At 43.2% G+C, this 21,064-nt stretch overlaps 1 protein-coding gene across 2 annotated transcripts in view; it reads right to left on the bottom strand.

Moving 5' to 3' along the window:
* L3MBTL1 (L3MBTL histone methyl-lysine binding protein 1) overlaps positions 1 to 21,064 on the bottom strand; it is a 370,013-nt gene that overhangs the window by 162,706 nt on the left and 186,243 nt on the right. Inside the window, exons 10-12 of one of the 2 annotated variants that reach the window (XM_078650498.1) lie at positions 14,542 to 14,642; positions 4,335 to 4,486; positions 2,785 to 2,861 (exon numbers count right to left, since the gene is read on the bottom strand). In XM_078650498.1, the coding sequence (XP_078506624.1) occupies positions 2,785 to 2,861; positions 4,335 to 4,486; positions 14,542 to 14,642 (330 nt within the window). The remainder of the gene's footprint in view (positions 1 to 2,784; positions 2,862 to 4,334; positions 4,487 to 14,541; positions 14,643 to 21,064) is intronic. The other variant, XM_078650499.1, reaches the window with a different exon arrangement.

Raw genomic sequence — 21,064 nt, 5'->3', positions numbered from 1 at the left:
TGCATTTACACACAATATGGGATTCCCCATCGTCTCAGGTGGACTTTGTTGTCCAAAAACAGCTAAGAACACAGAGCAACTGAACACAAAAAACTCACATTACATTGTGTGGAGCCTATTTTAAAAGAAAAGGAACATGACCAGCCATACCTCCAGTTGCAGGATTACTCATTGTTCCCTTTCACTCACATGCTTTAATAATCTGAGCAACGTGGCCTCCAAAGAGTCTCAGAGGAGTTATTTACCAGCCCCTTGTGCCAGTCAGAGAAACCTGCTGCCCCTTATTTACAAGGGCACGTAAAGCCACCCTGTGTGGCTTTTCGTGTCCTTGTAAATATGGCCCCTGTACACGCAACACTTTGCGTGAAAAGGGTCTGCCATGGGTGTTTCTGTGGGTGTTCCCACGCAACACCAATGGCTTCTGCCACATTTCCAGAGAAATCGAAAACCTGAAAATGCATCAGAATGCAACCCCTCCCCAGGGGAGGCATAGGGAGGCACAACAAGGAGAAATGTTTTAATTTCTCCTCGTTTTTTCCTTCTTTCCATGCATGCTGCATTCTGCAGCACATATAGAAAGGGGAAATCATCTCTTGTGATTGTTTATGTGCAGGAAGGTGTCCCTTCGTGCACATAAACAATCATTTAAAAAAATTACGTTTTTCAACTTCTATGTGTGCTGCATTAGGCAACACATATAGAAGTTTTAAAACGCCATTTAAGATTGTTTATGTGAAGGAAGGGATACCTTCCCGCACATAAACAATCAGTCCCCTCGAAGCAGGCACCCTTGCACTATGGTGCAAGGGTGCCTGCGTCAACGCATGGCAGCTAATTGTGCGGCAGCGCAGGGGAGAGCAAAGGGATCCGTCATATCGTTGTAGATATGACTCATCCCTGTGCTTCGGAATTAACGGAGCGTGGTGCAGCCAAATAGCTTGTGGCACTGGGTGCTGTGTTAATTCCTTGTAAATGAGGCCCAGTGTGCCTTTGAATTAAATTAATGTCCTATTAATCAAACACTGTTCTTGGGCATAATGCTATTTTAACAATTGCTATTTTAGACTAACCAGGATTCTGGTGAGAACTAGTCGTGTACTTAATGTTAGATGCTCAACACATTGTGGTGTATTATTAAAGACGCCAAGGAAATGATAACCAACCTCGTTTACTTTGTAGGCTGCCCAACCTACTGTGAAAGAAAATTTTATTGGAATCAGCTAAGAGCAGACTCTGTAGAGGCTAATAGGTAAAACCCCATTGTGGCATTTCCCTAATGTGTGCATAAATATTTGTAGTGGTTTGGATGTCTTTTTTGATCCAAGTCAAGAGATGATTTAATTGTTTTCAGTAAGTCTGGTTTCTTGTTTGCTTTAGACGATAGTCATACGCTGTACAAACAACCTGACCATCTACGGCCACAAATCTCTTCCGGACCTGGTAATCCATCTTGAAGTAGTTCCCACTTCTCTCGCCCCTGGCGATAGGTGAGAACTAGTCATGTACTTAATGTTAGATGTAACAGTGTGTAATTCAGACACTGATTGACGACACGGTTTTTAATTTCTAACTGTTAATTATATTCCACCATCCATTGAAAAGATAACTGGATGTGTTGGCTTCTAATTGATTTTTCAATTGCTCTGTAGGAGGTTGCCCGCCCACAACTTCTTTGTCCTGATGAAGGCCCATTTGTAAGGAAAAGACTCCTACTGTCCTTTCGGGTCGAAACGTAGACGACTACACACCAACGACCAAATCCTGTCCCAATATAGACACTGATCGCCTTAAGGGAGTTAGGCTCCTTCTACTTGAACAAATTTGGACTCTCCATGAGCCTTGTGATGTGGCCTTTATTCTAAGGGACCACCCATATGTACTTGTTTGAATAACAATAAGATTTGTCACTGAATGACTCAGATCACTTTTATCCTATTCCCGACACTCCCTTCACTGCACCCCTCCCTGTTGTGAATGTGGGCACAAATATATTCGAAAATGTGTTTATTGCCTTACAAGTTCTAATCCATTGAACAGGATATATATGCAAATTTTGAATTAAATTTCTTTTGCATTGAATAGCTTTGCTTCTTTGAATTGATTTAATATAATGGAATGTTTTTGTAAATTGTGTTGCTCTAAGTCTTAGGACCCCTTCCTTTCATTCTAATAGTTACCCAGGTCCTCAATGACTATTCTGGGTTTAACCCATTGTTTATAAACAGGATTCTCAGCCTGACAGCAGTGAACAATCCAAGCATGAGAATCTATGAACCAACCAATGCTGGAGATCTGCTTCACTACCATTATAGAAAGGGCAGTACAATTTCCCCTGATAGGGAATTTCAGCATGGTTATAAAAGAGATTCAATCTCTCTCTCAGGGGATATTATCTGTCATGTCATGATTAAGATGGTGGAGTATTGGTTGATACTACTCATGAGCAGACATTTTCCTGGTCTTAGTGTAAGTGGTCTCTAAAAAAGATGCACTGGCTTGTTTTCATATCTAGCCATGTGAAGATGGGTCCTCTTGAATCACATCAACATTGGGGAGAGGCCTTGGAAAGTGGGAACTAGCTGTTCTGGTACTCTAATGGAACACTGTTTGAACTCACAACACCCACAACACCCTTTTCACAGCCGGGTGCACAGAGAAAGCGATAATCCTGTGTAAAACCCTCACTGCCTGTCAATACTGATAGGGCGGAATACATTTTACTCTTATGTATCCGAAGAGGTGTGTACTGTAATATTTGTTTTGTTATAATATTCCCATACTCACCCTGAGGAGGAGTGAGAGGTTTACCATGCTCCTGACACCAACCAACAGGATGAATGTATGGACTGCTCGGATCACACCTGGAGGGGAATACATAAAGCAGATATACATCAATGTAGTTTAAGTAATTCTACTCCACTATTTTTAATTATGCAACTTCTGAAATACCACCAGCAGCAGGCATCTAAACTGCAAAAGCACATCATTGTGCACATAGTATGGCATTTATGCATCTTTATATGGCATTCCAAAACATCTTTCACTTTGAATGCCCTGATATTACTGATGCAAACCTAGGTCTGATGAAATTACAGAAAACATGCCCTTTACAAATAGTCAGTAGGTTGCTTCAATATTACTACTGATAAGATAGTGGAAAATTGATCCACAGGATGAAACCTAGGTGTAAGGGAATATTTGCATCCTTAGGGCCCGATTCACAGAACTAACTTAAGACAAAATCCTAAACTTACTAGCATTTTGGTATTCACAGAAGGCACTTACTCATTTCGGTATTCACAGAATTTAGGTGTCCTAAATTTAGGACTCCTAAATGCCTTCTGTGAATACCAAAAGTCTTAAAGTTAGGATTTTTCTCAGTTTTGGGGTAGTAAAGTTAGGACTCCTAACATTAGGACTCCTAAACTGAGAAAAATCCTAACTTTAAGACTTTCGGTATTCACAGAAGGCATTTAGGAGTCCTAAAGTTTGGAGTCCTATGTTTACTACTCCTAAACTGAAAACAATCCTAACTTCAAGACTTCGGTATTCACAGAAGGCATTTAGGAGTCCTAAAGTTAGGACTCCTAACTTCTGTGAATACCGAAAGGAGTAAGTGCCTTCGGTGAGTGCCAAAATGAATAACTGCCTTCTGTGAATACCAAAATGGTAGTAAGTTTAGGATTTTGTCTTAAGTTAGTTCTGTGGCTCGGGCCCTTTGTGCGTAATGGTGATAAGCTGAATGTGCATGTCTGTTTCCCACGATTTACAAAGGAGGTACATCGTTTGCATATGTCAATCCGGTGTGGGTATCTTTGTCTTTAAGCTGCAGAAGTTTGGACTGTGTGTTGGGTGTACACAGAACTGAGTGCTTATGCTTATTTTGTTCTGCCCTCAAAGCCTGGAAATTGTGTATGAAAGGACTGTGAATTAAAACATATTTGTATAGGTAACTGAGATTTAGAGAAGTTAATAAATCTCCCAATTCAATTACACATTTTAGTTCTCTTTCTTGGGTGAGGTTTCTGGTGTTTTCTATCACAGACTCTTTCAGAAGGACCAATAAAAATATGATTTCCCATTAGAGTAGTAATCAATCACACCATAAGGCCACCAAAGGATTGGCTGTTTAATGCTATCAATATTTTCCAAACCAGTGTAAATATTTGAAAATTCATGTCCTGTTCCTAGAAACAACTTTAGCTTCCACATCGTAATGGTCTTCTTATCGTGTAGGTAGGATGTGGTGTCCCAGAATACTGCTTGTGGTGGAGTGGGACCAATAAAAGTACACCCAGACAGGTACAACCTGTTGGTATTTAAACTCTGCTTACCAGTAGTCGTAGGTATCATCCCAGTTGTCAAAGTGCACTAAAAATCTATTGTCAACAACATCAGTCACTGTAGCAACACATATTAGAGATGGATTCATCCGGTCCACAGCTTCCAGTTTCATCCCAACTTGGAATCCCACAGGTGAGCTATTCTACACAGAGAGAAAAGGAGGGAATTAGAGGAAAGTTAAAAAGCAGGTTAAGAGAAGTATTGAAGAAAGTTTTACCTTTGGTAATAATATTTCTGGTGGAGCTACTATTTACCTGCATATTCCTCACCTGTTGAATATCCCCAGGCACCAGACTGGATCCAGAAACTTTTCATAGCTCTCCTGCGCCAGTAAAGGGTACTGACTTAATCTAAGCCCCGGAAGCAATGCCATGGTGACATCACTGGAGCCATACAGAGTCCACCCCAGTATGCCACGTCAGTTCTCATCCGTTTTATTTATGCCCTGGTAGAGTGTGGTACCAGCAATCTAAACTGTAGCATTCTTAGTGTGGTATATGATCATCTTTCAAAATGGGGAATTGTTAGGATCAGTAAGGACTCTAAAGGTAGAGTATCCACCTGAAAGATCGTTATCAAATGTAAGTAACTTATTCTTCTCATGGAAACTTCTACATGCAGATACCTCAACCGTTGAATAGATTCCAAAAAAGTACCTCACTAGGTGCAAGGTCTGAAGGAGTGATCAAATGGGGAAATAATGGAGCACCAAGCATGCAAAATGGCTATCCCTTCTTACCTCAGATCCAGACACTTATGTTTGGCAAAGGTATGAAGGGGAGTCCACATTGCCGCCTGGTAGATCTTAGCCACAGGAGCAAACAAGCCAGGGTTGAAGTGAAAGATTTTACCTAGGTGTACTGGGTTCGTACTCCCTTTGGTAGGTTCTTCTGAGCAGGGGTGTAGCATGATGAAAGAAGTGGGTGGAAACAAATTTGTCAGTCCCTTCAAAAACATTATTATGACATGGGACTTGAACAGGGCTAGCTGGTCTGGAAGGCAGAGAAAAGCTGACTGAGCCACAAAGCATTACTTGATGGTTCCCACCACACATCCCTGCTGGGTTAGTGGGAGGATCAATCAGATGACCTCAGATAGACAAACTTTCAAGGGATTAACCTCATATGCTGCAACACATGCAGAAAATCTGCTCCACCTTCCACCACAGTCCTATTTGGGGGAGGGGTGAGGAGCCGAAAGGATCTTGTCGACCACATTCGGTGGCAGTTAGAAGTAGGTCAGGTGCCCCTACTCAATCCCGGCATGAAAGTGGAGGCTCTGGAGGCAGGGGTGCAGAACTAACTCCTCTGAATGGGAGAAGTCCTACCTGAGAGGAAGACAGAACTAGGGAACCAAAAGAGGTGGAGAAAGTCCGTGAACCACACCCTTCTTGGCAAGTCCGGGAGGATGAGAGTGAGTTGGGCCAGTTCTGGTGAATCTTTCTCGGGACCCGAGGAATCAAGGTTATGGGAGGAAATGCGTAATGAAGTGGATAGTTCCACCTCAATTGGAACATGTGTCCAAGGTTTTCTGTAGCAGGTAATGGAGAGCGAAGAACTGCTAGCAATGGGCATTGCTGCGAGTGTCAAAGAGCTACACCTCAGAAGTGCCCCACAGGGCAAAGATTTACTGTACCACCTCTGGATGTGTACACCAGTCATTGCCGACAAAATGACACCGGCTCACGCAGTCAGCTCTGGTGTTCGGAGACCTGGCCAGAAGGTTGGCGACTATCAAAATCTCATGCTGGAACGTCCACTCCCAAAGCCTCAGCACATCTTGACACAGAAAGTGAAAGACCATTCCTCCCTGTTTGTTGATGTACCACATTGTAATTGTATTTATCTAGCACTTACTACCCCATATGAGGTGTTAAAGCACTTTTCAGCGAATAGCATGCTACTCCGAACCCAAAGGATTAGTAGTGGACATTACAGTCACGCTGTTCATCAGGATCTGGACAGATAGACTGAGAATGGCAGGAAGGAAGCCTCAAGCATCTGCCTAATTGCCCTCAGTTCGTGCTGGTTGATATGAAGAAGGTGCTGTTCTAGAGACTAGAGGCCTATGGTCACTAGCTCCTCCAGATGAGCACCCCATTCTAAGGTGGATGCATCCATGACAATGACTGGCAGGGGAAGGACAACACCTGAGATAGTGCTCTTCCACCGACCACCAAATTAGATCCTCTGCAGTATCCCAGGAAATCATGATGGAGACTGCTAGATCTTCTCTGGGCTGGAACCACTGTTTGCAGAGGCACCACTAGAAAGCCCTCATGTGCCAGTGAGCTTATGTGACCAGGTTGATGACGAAGCTAGCAGACCAAGCTGGCGAAGAACCACCAGGATAGGAATTTTCACATCCTCTGGAAACATTAGACATCCTGATTTTTTAAGACTCTCGGCAGAGATGGGGAGGCTCAGAGTAATTTTGTGTCCAGTAGTGCGCATATGAACAGGAGGCACTGAGAGGGTCTAAGTGAGACTTCTGCGTGCTGACAGAGAAACCCAGATTGAACAGCAGGCAGTTGCTTGCAAGTGATGTGACACCATCTCTGGTGAACTGGCTTTGAACTGCCAGCCAAGATTCCTGAGATGGGCTTCAACCTCTGCCATCACCTTTGTGAAGACTCGAGGTGCTGCTGATGATTCAAACAGAAGGACAGCAAATTGGTAGTGAGTGGACCCTACCATGAAACACAGGTACTTCCTCTGCGACTCCAGAATCAGTGTATGGGAATACATATCTTGTAAGTCCACTGAAGCCATCCAGTCTTCAGCCTTCGGTGCCAGAAGAACGTGACCCAAGAACAGCTTCTTGCTCTTTTCTTTCTTAATATAAAAATCCAAGAGTGTGAGGACTATAATTGGATCATGACTGCTGTCCTTCTTTGGGACTAGGCAGTACCAAGAGTAGTATCCCCACCCAACTTCCTGCTGTGACACTAACCTGCTGCTCTTTTCAGCAGTGGGACTGCCACCTCCTGCAGCAGTATTCAAAGGTGGTTTGCTGACAGAAGGGACTGTGGAAAGGGATGGTTCTGTTGCAAGGGTAGGGTGTACCCCATTCTCCAACATTAAGGAGTCATTGGTCTGAAGTTATGGCTGCCAGAACGGCAGAAAGAGGATAGCTACCAACTCTCACTGGCTGCACATACTATCTCAAGGAAAAACTAAACTGGCTTTCCAGGCAGCATGAGAGAAGTTGAGGAGAAGGAAGAAGGAGAAGGAGGAGGGTTGCTGGGGCTGGGTGCCCCTGCCTTTACCTCTACCATTGTATTGCCTGAGGAGCTGGTTCCTGTGCTGAGGTCTGGGAAGGCAGGCACTGGCAAAAACAGAAGCCTTCACAGTAGTCTTTCTCTAAGGATTGAAGGCCCAAAGATTGGCCTATCACCCTTCCTGCTTTGAACATCTCAAGGGCAGCATCTGCCTTATCCCAAAAAGCCTTGCTCCATCAAAAAGCATGTACATCACTGCTGCTTGGGCATACCTGGGGAAGCCAAATGTTCAGAGGTAAGAGATAACATATGTAGCCCACAGAGATCCTGGGGCTACAGATGAATTCATAGCTCTCAATGGAGAAACAGCCATATCCAGGCCAGCTCTATTTATTTGCCTGGAGGATTCGTATTTGTGCCCAAACCACCTCTGCAAAGTAGACTCTAAGGTCGTCAGTTAAGTTTGGGACCACCACCTGCTCCAAATCCTAAAGTCATGTGTATACATCAACAACAAGCAAGCCGCATTGACAAAGCCGGGTAAAAGACTGCCAGACAAGGTCTTCTTGCAACTACTAATGAACAGTGGTATAATGCTTAGGTATATTGGCGCCACTCAGAAGAATAACATATGTATTTGTACATAAAACCACTTATTTGGAAGAAGGTGCTGTAAGGTGAGGAGAACCACCAACCTACCCAAAATAGCAGCCAAAGCCAACAAAATATAGCAAGAAATCCTCAGCATACGCCATAGGTGTATCAACAATTTGTTGAGTGCACGATGTAAGCACAAATTATACACAAGTTATTTCAATTCTTATTTTCTTTCTTTATTCTTTTGGTCTTGCTTCAGACAGCTAACATGTGTTTCGTTGCTTACAAAGGGAAATCATCCTACAACTTTCTCAAGGCTATGTCCTTTTTGATAGGGACCTTCCATTTGTGGTGATATTTCCAACCCACAAAGAGATTCAGTATCTTGCGCGACGTCAAAAAGGCAGTCCATGCATCTGAGGGATCCTATTTTGTCCCCAAATCTTGAGCTCTTGAGTCTGACGGTCTCGTCCCAAACTTCGCACTCCGTGTAGCTCGAGTACGAGAACAGGTCTTCTTCTTTTCAAGTACCAGCTTCCGTGACTTTCTGTCCAGAGCGGTTACCAGAAAGGAGTCCGCATTTTGTTTTGTACATGATAAGACTTGCATGGCCAACCTTTCCAGAGATAGCTGAATAGACAAGAAAACAGGGCACATCTTTGCACCTGGAGATCAAACAGTTCCCTGCCAAAGCAGACATGGGCTGGCTGAGGGCTGCAAATCCTCTGTCAAGATGTTTGACTTGTTTTCCACCAAGGGAAGGAGAAATTCAAGGACGTCAGCAGCGTTCCTGAGCAACACAAAGACTGGAGCCACCTCATGGGAACATTTTCCTGATGGACAATCTATTTCTTACTTGGGGGAGGGACCCAGTCCACTAACCTGCTGTAAGGCCAAGCAGTCTGCCATGTAAGAAGATGTGTGGGAGCCAATGGACTGCCTCACAACCATCATCCGTATCATGCCAGAATGAATCAGGGCATTTTGAATTTGTTTGGAATCCGAGACAAATATATCATGCGTTGTTTGCTAGCAGCACTGGTAAGAATTGTCTCACTCCAATTACTTTTTCTCTTCCACAGGTGACTGGGCCTCCTTGCTTAACCTCTGTAGGAGTGGCTTAGTTTTAGACAGAATATCGGTGGAGAGTGCGGTCAAAATTGGCACTGAGAGAAGGTCAACCAGTGAAGGACTCGGCACGGAGAAATTTCTAGACTATGATGCGGACATTCTATGTGGAATACAGGGATGAAGAATGCCAAAGGATTACCCATCGGGGAAATCCGAATGGCGCCCCGAAAGGACTCATGGGGCCCGCAGGTGCAATGCAATGGACCACCGCATACGTAAACCTTTTCATCATGACATGCGGAAAGAACACTGCACATTCTCCAAATAGGGCACGTTTTCTCTGTAACCATTACTGCACAACTTTAACAAGAGTGCTAGGTGGTGCACAAAGAAGGTCAAAGGGCATTTGCCCGTTTTGTTACTGCTATTTTATTTCATCCTACTGGTGACAAAATGTATTAAATAATGGGTTTGGCAGTAGTATAAGTGGCAAAAACGTTGTTACTATGGGATAACTGTTTGGCTAGAATTCATATGATGGGCCTCTGTGGGACTTAAGTGTCTGAGATGAAAGTACATCAGAAGGTCATGACACATGAAGTGATCCTCGAAGCTGCATTTGCACACCTGCAATTACTATTAGACTTACACATGGTCACTTGTTACTTTACATTACATTATTCGTATCTTATTTATTTTAGACACACCCATCTTTGGATGATATTTCACTTAGAGTAACACACCTGAAGGCAGGTAAAGTAGCGTAACTGTAAGTATACTTTCAAGTCTTGGCATCTTTCATAGATTTACAAAACACTATGGCTTGCCGAATTTGTTAGTACATGCAGGTTACACTTGCTGGCTTCTTGCTCCATAAACCAAAGAATGTCATGTTTGCAGAAGTAATAGATGTATTTTATTGGTAGCTCAGTTTTAAAAACCGCAATTGCTCACAGTGCCAAAAAGTTTGTGGATGGAAAACCCTCTCACATGCTGATGTCCTTGGGCTTAGTCAAGTTCACGGGCCTGTGTTATTCTCAGTTGTTAGGCTGTGAATCCTCAATAATGTTTACTTCACAGTCTACAGATTTAACACTATTAACATTCAAAAAAAGCCATATACAATATCCTCCTCATTATGTGACCTGAATTATAGCCAATGTTTTTTTAAAAGATGCTGAGTTCAACTCTCTATAAAAGGCTTTCACTGTACAGATTTTCAGAGCTTGTCAAAAGCTAGGGTCTACATCTATGGTGGAGTAACCTGTCATGTGGGGGAGTATCCTGTCTACGAAACTCAAAATCGTGCCCCAAATAATTCCAGAGCCTTGGGGACCTCATGAAAGGGGGTGTGGGCACATTGAATATGATTTGATGAAAGACAGATACTAACATTGGAGAGCTGCAGTTACAGTTAAGTGATTGGTTCTTTCATAGATTCTCTAAAAGAGACCAACAAAGCAGTATCTTAGAAGCAACAGTGGTAGGCAGAAAAGAACCAAACCTTAAGCAAATGAATTTCAAAGCAGCTGTCGTACTGTCTTCTCCACTCTGAAATTCACATCAAGGCAGGCAGGCAGGAGTGGATAGCCAAGGTGTGTTTTTCATCCTCGAAGTTTCAGGCGCGGCAGTTGTCTTTTAAGTGTACTATGGTGAAGTGGACAGCAGCCATGCCTTTCGTAAAGTGAACTACTAGCATTCTACCTACCTGAACGTGAGCTGCAGTGATACAGATGACAATCCATCTTAATAAATTTTGTTTTATCAAGGCCGGTGTTTATCAGCTAGACCAAAACCTACAAAAAGTTGGGCTGACTGACGAAAATCCTTACATTTTTCTAACTGGAACTTTAACCAACTTCTGACATTGGGTTTTTAATCTGCTTTTGGCTACAGTATTTGGCTGTGGAAATAATGTAGGAAAGGGGATCAACTGATTCAAATAGAATTAATCTTGAGGTGGTTTTGAGAGCTACTGTGTATTTGTAAACATTTAGGTACGGTCCCTTTATTAACAAAGCTTGCTTCACAATTACTCTTCTCGCTGAAATGACAGCAACCAAGAAGGCTGTTTTTCATCCAAGATGTTGAATAGAGCCTACGAAGGAACCTGAGAAGCACCTTCATCAAAGCTGATATGACAATGGTCATTTCCCAAGATTTTGGAAAAGTTCGAAAGCATCTTCTCATGTAATCCAAGACTATCCTCAATGAGAACAAATACATTGGCTGAGCTTTCCTCAATGTGTGAGAAAGATAGCTAGGTGCACCCTGATTCAAGTTTACTTTAGCTCTGATTTGGCGACATGGAGCGAAGATAAGGGAGCAACTGATGTGGAGACATTGATAGAAGGTCCAGGTCCTGACCTAGACGCTTTGTTTTTAGTGTTCTTGGAGGTCTAAACAGCCACATTCTTGGGTAGCCAGATTGTCAACTGCAAAGACTGTGGGTTACAGTGCTGCGCAGGTCGCTAAAAAGGCCACCCCTTGGGAAACAGCATCTCTATCTGTTGGTGAACCAGAAAAATGTGGTGTTTTGATTGGTTGCAAAAAGATCTCACTGCAGGGTTCTCCGGCACTGAAATATTATGGACAGCTGTCTTTCACCCAGTCCCGCTCATGACTGGAGGTGTACTGTCGGCTGTGGTACATGCTCCACAGATGCTGAGCTTCTAATGACAACAGGAAAAGATCTTATTCTGACTCACTTCACAGTACAATATGTGATGTTCATTTTGCCCATGCAGACCATCACTTGGGTGTTCTGTACGCTAACTTGGTTGCTCTCCACTGTGGAACCAAGCCCTGGATCTGCAAGTTTTGCAGATGTGCCCTCCTACCCTTTAGGGCCATGCTTTTCATGAGAAACTGCTAGAGAGTGAATGGAGACACATCTTTGCTCATAAAGATCTTGTCATTATTCTGTCGCTATTAAAGTGCCCTTATCATCTGCAGAGTGAGTGTGTCCTGGTGTTACCAGTCTCCATCAACCTGAACCCTGTCCAGACTGCAGAAAGGCACTAAGCTGTCATTCCGGCGAGAAAAGCCAACATGCTTTGTTTTGCATCATTTATATCCTAAAAAAATAATTGGCAATTCTGCACTGCACCAAAAGACCTACCTGTAACCTAGCTGTGTCAGTGTCTCCCCTAATTGCTTGAAGTATATGTTCAATATGTGCCCCAAAGGCATACTCTTTGTAAGAATGCATGTTCCACACTTTCACCAGAACCTCCGACCTAAAAGCAGCACTCTGTTACCCAGCAATACCTCTGTAAAGCAGCAGAACTCCCTAACTGGTGAAATCTGACAAACAAAGGAGAATTCACTGAAGCATCAATTGAGGCTGAGGCAATACCGCTCATCCTTCTTCAGGATAGCTTTAGCCTATATTATGTTGTCTACTGGTAAATTTTCCCAAAGGTGATCACTGGTGTTCAACAACTGTATATCGACAACTGTATATCATACCTAGCAATGATGGCAGAAGACATGATTTCCTTGTGCTCGTGGCTGCAAGTGAGTTTCACCATCTCCCACTTATTGTCCCATTTGTCTGTAGGCATTGCACGTGTTGTTGATGGATTCCTGGAATGATGCTGGACCACAGAAATAACTGATCAGGTCTTCATCTGATTGAAGAAGCATGCAAGTGAAATGTCAGGGTCTTTTCCAGTTTGCAAACATTTATGGTAGCCAACTTTGGGATCTTCAAGTTGCGGATGTAATCCTCTTAGAAACAAATCAGATTATAAACAGTTTGGACCTTCCTAATTGATGTCTTAAAATGAAATATTAAGGATTTCTCAGTACAGAAGACTGGTGACTGATTTGCTTAGATGCTCGTTCAACCAGTCAATGAAAGAGTGAAATGCCATAGGGAGGAGAAATTCTTGGGCTACTGCCTTCTGGCACCACATGAGCATCCGATGCTGGTGCTCTTGTATATACAGCGATATCAGGCTGATCACCAGCTTAATCATCATCATAATGGCACTCGCTCCTTCAGCAGCAACATTGTCATTATCATTAAGGCTTTAGAGCTGCAACCTTGTTGAGGGTGATGGTTGTGGTAGAGTCAAAGCTGTTGCATCAGTTGGCTAAGGATGGATTGATTGTGGAACCACTGTTGGCTAATGTGATTGTTAAGGGGGCTCTTGAGGGGGAAGACCCTAGGCCAGTGTCTGAATCATGCAGCATTAAAAGATGCAGAGGGATCTGAATCATAGTAGGATATAAAGTCATACCATACCTGATGTCAAGTAAAAAGGGTGGAGGAGGTGCTGAATGAAGATACAGTGAGTGCCTTTGTGTAACAATGTGCCTCACGTTGGTAGCTAATAACGTTCTCCTGTGACACAAACTATAGTTCCAATTGTTGCAGAGTGGTAGCTACAAGATTAGATAGATTGGTCATTCTCTGATCTGAAAATGGCTTATAAGCTTTTTTAAATTTCTTCAGCCTTCACACAGGCATTATCCTCAGAAGTAAAGCAGACGTCTGTGATAATAAGTCTGTTGGTTTCAGTGTACTTTAACTTGGGACACCAGTAAAGGAGAGCAGTTGGCATTGCAGATTCAATTAGAGCTGATGACAAAGTCGATGCCTCCAAACAGCCAAAAACAGGGGATTGTGCAGTTGTCGGAATTTCAACTGATGAGGGAGCAATCAACAATAAAACAGACAAGGATTGAACAATAGACGGTGCATCACTTTTCCCCATATTAAAAGTGAAGCTCCACAGATGTGTGAATACAAAAGGGAATTTGACACAATTTGTCAGATTAGTACAATATGGCCAGGTTGTGTGGGAATGAAAGGTGAAAAATCACTCAAGTGCTGTTAAAGATAAACTCTAGTCTAGAGCATGATTGTAAAGTGGAATATGACCCCTTGAGTGAATACAGTAAAATAACGATGCATGCATTGACATATTACATGAAATATGGCTCTGCGTCTGTGCGATCGTAAAGTGATGCATAATCTCAGGTATCTCAGGTCTGTAAATATAAACTGAACATGGCCCTAAATATGTGAAATGTCTTCCTAATGTTATAAAAGTCCGCGTATGACTTCTGGAGCTACTAAACCTCCTTTCATGGAGCAAGGCAGACAATTGTACTTTCAGACGCATAGAACAGATGGACGTATGCCAATGTTTCCCTCCGAATTTGCAATTTAACAATTTAACATTATCTGCAGATTTTATTTTGACACCTTCTTTCGTCATTAGCCATATGCACACCGGATCTAATCAATCTTTTCAAACTCTAACAAGGCAACAGTAGGCTGTGGTTTTGATACTCACATTATTTGGTGTTATAAACAGGTGTTTTGGGGCCATCTGAGCCTTCATAATTCGTAGGTAGTTGGTCCAGCTAAAGTCTTCCTCTCTGTAACCTAAACACCCTCAGGGAGGAAGAGCAAAATATACCGAGGTAAATGTTGACTCTGAACATTAGCTTCCAAACAAAGAGCAATAGAACCAAGGAGGCTGTAATGGCAATGAGAGAACCTCTGTGAAGAAAGCTTGGGGACTCCACTCCTGCCAGTTAGGAGTCCAGAAAGTCGGATGGCAAGCTCTAAAACCGTGAAATGAGCTGGATACATACTAGAGTAGCTAAAAAGTGCCGACCTAAATATCCGTCCAAAATATTGACTGCAAAAAACATTGCATCTGAGTTACTGATGGAAAATCTACACCCAATGCCACAACATTTTTGTAAATGGTATTTAGGACATTATATTTATGGAAGACCATATTCCTGTAAATTATATTCTGAAATACACCTGCTGAGGAGCCTAGGAAATCCACATACTATGCTGCTGCAGGGCTTTCTTCCTTACAGTATGAATGTTGAATGCACAGAATACGTGCTACAGCGTGTTGCACTTTTGGACACTTGGTGGCCGATTCATAAAAGGCCCCCTCACTTGTAGCGGGGGGCGCAAACTCCTGCCTCGGGCCCCACAATGGGCAAACTGCAGTATGGTGGTTCCGCCACAAGTGCAGAGCGGGCGGGCCCTGACACTTTTGAGTGGAAGGAAGGAATAGATAACCTATTCTATATGGCCAGAGTCTGTAGTGAGAGTCAATACCTGCAGTGAGGTGATTGGTCTGCACCTGCAGAGGAATTGTTGCCACAAGAGAGTATCAAAGATCTGAAAGTTCCTATAAGTTCCATTTCTGACATCCCTCATTTGGAGACAGAGACATTACATTATGAGAAAGCTGCTACTACCATTGGTATAGACAGCGTGTCCCTGATGCCTCTGTACAGGTTTCAGGGCTAGCGTGCCCCTGTAGAAGTATCCCAACAGTGACAGCCTTTTCCTGGAGGGTGGATAGGGGCATTGGGTGACCAAAACGTTGGATGCACTGGCATTGGCCCAGGGCACAGCCACCAATGGGCCTGCAGCCAGTCTTCTCATGGCCTAATCAGTATGTGGTTACTGCACAGAGGTTCAGTACTGCTAGGCCTACCAACCTCAGTGGGGTACTCAGGGCACCAAGGTAGGACTTTACTTCTCTATCAATGGAGGGCCTTGCTCCCAACATTCACCCAGGTTAAGTGCAAGTGAGTATGCTAACCATTTATGAACTAGAGACTTCTGGAAAGCCAATTCTCAGGTGGCCCTTTAGTGGGGTTATGGTGAGTGGACCTCACAGCAGCTCACATGTTCATTTACCACCTCAGTCCTGCCACCCTCGAGCCGTTTCTAGGACACTTTTGAGTATTTACCACTGGGGGGCGGGGGGGGGGGGAGAGGTTTGATGGGGAAAAAGATCTCTAACAATACCTCTTCTGTGTCAGTGAACCACAAGCCCTGCATGAGTGATTGATGACCACTATTCCACCTGTGTCTCTGCATATGGCCATGATTGTGTATGCCCTGCTGCAACGGGCCAAAGTGTAATTGAACTTCACACTATGGCACTTGCTGAGTATGTGCTGACAGTGAGTCATGTAACTATGATTTCCAGGATCCTGCTAATCAGATGAGGGCTTCAAATAAAAATCTGTGGATGTTTGTTTGAGAGTGATTCATTTGTTTGCACACATTTCATGCACTGGGCAAGGGAAGTGTTAATGCTCATTAAACGGTCAGCGACAAACTATGACATACCACCCACACTGGGGGTTGTGGGTCAAAACGCAAGTAAACTAGTGAAACCAAGATGGTGGGTAGAAAAAGGTGCACTAGATAGCAAAAAGATAATTCTAAGACACTCCAATCAGGACAGTCCTAACTCAAACATGTAATCAAAAGTAGTTCTTATACAACCACCCCTGCAATCTAATTTGAAATACCAGAAAGTGGCAAAATCTTTGGATGGCAACATTTCCCACTTCTCATTTTCTATGCCGTACCACCTTTTGCTCAATAAACTGTGTAGCCAGAGCCTCAAGAAAGCAGCCTGAGTTAAAAAGCAGCGAGGAGGAAATGAAGAATCAAGCAGCAACAAAAACATAGTAGCAGAGTCCCTATGTTAGACTGGCGTGGCTAGGAAATTATGGGGGACAGGTCCTCTAAACACTGCCAGGTGAGAGCTGCTCATGCTTCTCATCTCTGTCCCTGTGGTTGCTTCTGACTTTATCCTGCACTACTGAAGAGATGTTGCCATGCTATAGAAGGTAGATGGAGAGTGCTGGTGCATCTGTACAGTGGACCTGGCAAGGACACACATGTTAATTTATCTCTAAGCTAGCATTTCCAGGGAGAAGGGAGGGGAGGGAGAGAGGGAGACAGGCAGTCATCCTGATTGCCCAGGGTTTTCACGGTGTTTGATAAAAGTCAAGAACCTCGGACTGGAGACGAAACCACAGTAGTAGTAGGAGGAATATATGAAGTGAAGCAGGTACACAACAATTACATTAAATGCAAAGCAGAGCACATTCAAGAGATCTTAAATGAAAAAGAGTTAGATTCTGAGTCAGACACATTAACTACCTCCACCATGGCTTTTTAGGTGTTGGTAGAAATTTTTGGGAGTTAAGAAGCTAAGTGAGACTAATCCCCATAAAAGGGGTAGTCCCCATAAAGTCAAACTGAAACATCTCTGTGCTGCATCCCTCTACTTTAGGTAACAAAGAATATAATATGAAATGTATATAGCCTGATAAAGAATTTGATGATCACATGAAGGTTTCATCCATGTTTTACAGTTAAATACATTTGATGTGGCAACAGCTAACCCCAACATACTTATGACAGAAACGTAAGGCAGTGCAGACTCACACACACATGCAGCTTTTTAAGGAATTCACTATGGATGAAGTCAACGTCATAGGCACTCTAGGATACACCTAAAAGAATAGAGTAAAATGGAAAGCAAGTTGCAGAAAATGAAATAGGTAATGTGTGCTGGTGATCAGTACTGAGTTCTCCAATGACACTGTGAGCAGATACAGCATTATAGGGGAGGAAGACCAACTTAACACGAGTTAAACTAAGAATCTCCAGCCAATCATCCAAAATTGATACATGTATTCAGCAATAAAAAGAAGTGCTGAAAGGGAGAAAGTCATGCACAGAGAGGAAGGGCCTTAAATGCAGTGGTATTTGGAATACAAAAAAATATGGAAGTGGGTATCAATGTCCTCAGAATATCAGAGACCACAGATCAGGGGGTGTTAGAGTTCACATTAGGCAGGTTGCAGATCGTGCGCATTACGGTGCTATATATATGGCAAAATTGTTAAGGCAAGCAAGGCCATCCAATGGTTTGCAAATGAGGGATTGCTGATGCAATTATTAAATTAAGTGAACTGTTGGTGATTCTTGATTATAATCTGACTACTAGTCTTACGGTCTATACAAGTACCTAGCTCAGCTCGTTTCTTAGGAACAAAGAATATCAGGGATGAAGGAGGGGACTTTGAGAGGCTTTGGAAACTTGTGGCCTTCTTATCTAGGCATGACTTTGCAGCTACAAGATATACTAGTGCCAGTTTCTACCATCTTATAAGACAGATTGTGTCTGCCTTCTGCTCTCTAAATTGTCTTGATATTTAGTGTTTGAGCTCCTGCCCCAATGAGCAGGCCTCCATCTGCAGGACAGGTAGTGTTACAACAAAGTGGCTTTCATTGCACTGTGCACAGCAGGTTTTTAGAATGCAGACAGAAATATGACAGTTCTTATTGATATCCTATTGTCAAATCATGCTGTCAAATATGGCATGCTCACGAGATTCCAATCTGTTAAAAGCCTGAATCCAAATGTACTCTCTTCATAATGGCCTCCTGTACATACTAACTTTCTTTTAGTATCTGGTGAGTAATGGGGCCTGATGACATCTTGGTGCCAACTACTTTTAGATGATCTTTTTTCTACAGGTACGAGATGGTTGGGGGAAAAAGCCCATTCACAAAAGTTCCCAACTGCGCTTGAATCAACCATGATCAATAGATGATGCCACTCCTGTATAGAAATGAACACAGATACATCTATGAACAAGGATACATCTATGGTAACAGAGGCAGCTCCTAACTGCAGGATATTGAGCAAGACTTTGGTGATTGTCAAGCTGCCTTTTTAAAGTTTTCGGGTGCACGCATTTATGTAGCGTCCTTGTTTCGAAAACAAGCACTAATTGTTCTACCTTCGTTTTTTTCTTGTATTTCTTCCATTAGTGTCTTCATGATACTATGGATGGGTTTTGGCTCATAAGGACCTGTGTGCTCAGTTGTTATTGGACAGAATGCGGCTGTATTTTGTCTTTTCCCTTTTCCTTTGGCTATATAATGACATACTTTTAAAGCTAGCATTATCAAGGCATCAAGATCCTTTGCCAGCATGTCCTGCAATTGGTGTCTTGGGAAAGCTTATTTGGCTTTTCCCATGGTGACTTAATCCACAGGCAATGAACTGAACCAAGAGGTTTAAGAGGCTCAATAAATCACTTCCACAGATCAAAATGTATGAACAATTAGTGGATACAGTGTTTTTCTCTCACTTGAGCACACATTCTCTTTCTTATTTTGACTCTCTCATATAACTTTTCTGTTTGTTTCTAACACCCCGCTTCAGCATTTACCAGTATTTCACTTCTCTTGTTAACTGAATTATAGATATGGGTAACTTGAAAGATTATTTGAAACATTAAGCTTCCACTTACATGAGTAAAACGACCCACTATACTTTGGAATCAGTGTCAAAGCCCCTGTGACTTTCTTAAAGGACTTACTCTACAAGATACTTGTGCCCCATGGAGCACACCATACATTCAGGACTGTCATCTTTAACTAGCCCTTGGCAATGACATTGCCTTAAGCCTTATTACTCAACACCATTAAGCAACACTGTCCTCAGGTCTTCCTAAAATCATCCTGTCATTCCACTCTATAGTGCTCCTCCTGGAAGTCCAGAAACCTTGATGGCTGGATGCTTCTGAGGTATCAACACTAAATGAGGGAGAAGGGGCGCATATAGGTCCATAATACAGGCCCCAATAAATACAATGTAGCACCGAAGGAGTATGCACTTCCTGTAGGGGGGGAAAGAAGAGAAGGAGGCTAGGTTGGTCAACACCCTTACTCAATAGTGGACTGCGTGTGGCTCCCAATTTGGTAAGTGGGGCACTCACTCACCCATTTGGGTGTCATGCTTCATCATAGGGCTTACTCCTCATCAGGCCGGCGCTGCAATGCCTGACGGACACCATCTGAGAGGCTCTTTGTGGGAGATCTTTTTCCAAAGCCGTATAGGTGAGGTGCGTGTGAGGGGTCTAGTGGTGTAGATGTGAGGTGATGTGAGGAGAAACATAAATGAGGCAAGGTGGTGCTCCAAAATTAATTGTAATCTGCGAGCCCACTTGTCTCAATTGAAACCAGAATAGGGATACCGCCGATTACAATGGTCGGAGGAGTCGATATGTCTGTAGTCATGGTAAACATGCTTCTTGCCCTATGTGTGTAAAACACTTGGCAATTCTTCAGGACCTATCTTGATACACTATCTACATGGGTGGTTGGTTATGGTAATTTGAACCAATCACTCTGATGACCTTTCAATGATGTACCTTAATAATACGAATCATGGGACCAATCTAATGAGATTCAAAACAGAGAGAGAAAAACATCGGTACATGAATAAGGTAGGCACATACAGTAATAATGCCTCCAGAATGAAATTAAAAACATGGCAGAAACACATGCACAAGTGGTTATTGCAGCTCAAGAGGTGCATGGCCAGACAAACATAATAAGCAGACTTGTGGCACAAGTGACATTACAAAACATACTGGTGTCATTGGTGGTAACCAACTACCGTAGGAAATGAAACGATGGAACTCGCCCAATTCGGTTTCAAGTCAGGCCTCATCAATAGTTAGGCAGAGCAACGGTCATTACAAAAGTTAACGTCATGCAGGTTTTGAGAGAGAAAGGAGGAAGATAAGAACACAATGGGTATAAGTAGAGATGGAAGTCTGCCCAAGGATGAGCATATTGTCAAAGTGGCATATGTCTCTGGTGCCAAAAGAGGGGGGGGAGTCGGGAGAGGAAGAGGGGTGTGGGGGAAGAACAGCGGGGACTGCTTACTTACAGTTTTCCTGGAAAACAGGTGCCTGGGACACCCACCACTCGCTCTGCCTCGTTGGGAGGAAGCGAGGTGTGTGAAACTCAGTGGGTTTAAGTAGCAGGGAAACGACCTGGAAGTGGAAGGTCATGGGACATGCGGCGGCCATCTTTGAAGGGGGTTGAAGCTGCAAGCTATTGATTAAAGGTATGGCGGCCTTTTATAACGTGGAATGCGCATAGCACCCAAAAGGTGGGTACTGTATTGGGTGGGTCACGTGTGCGCGTGTATGCGCTAAAGTGTGCCCACC

This window comes from Lissotriton helveticus, chromosome 7 (assembly GCF_964261635.1).
Source record: "Lissotriton helveticus chromosome 7, aLisHel1.1, whole genome shotgun sequence".
NCBI classification, from domain to species: domain Eukaryota; kingdom Metazoa; phylum Chordata; class Amphibia; order Caudata; family Salamandridae; genus Lissotriton; species Lissotriton helveticus.
This window is presented reverse-complemented; position numbering and strand designations above follow the sequence as displayed.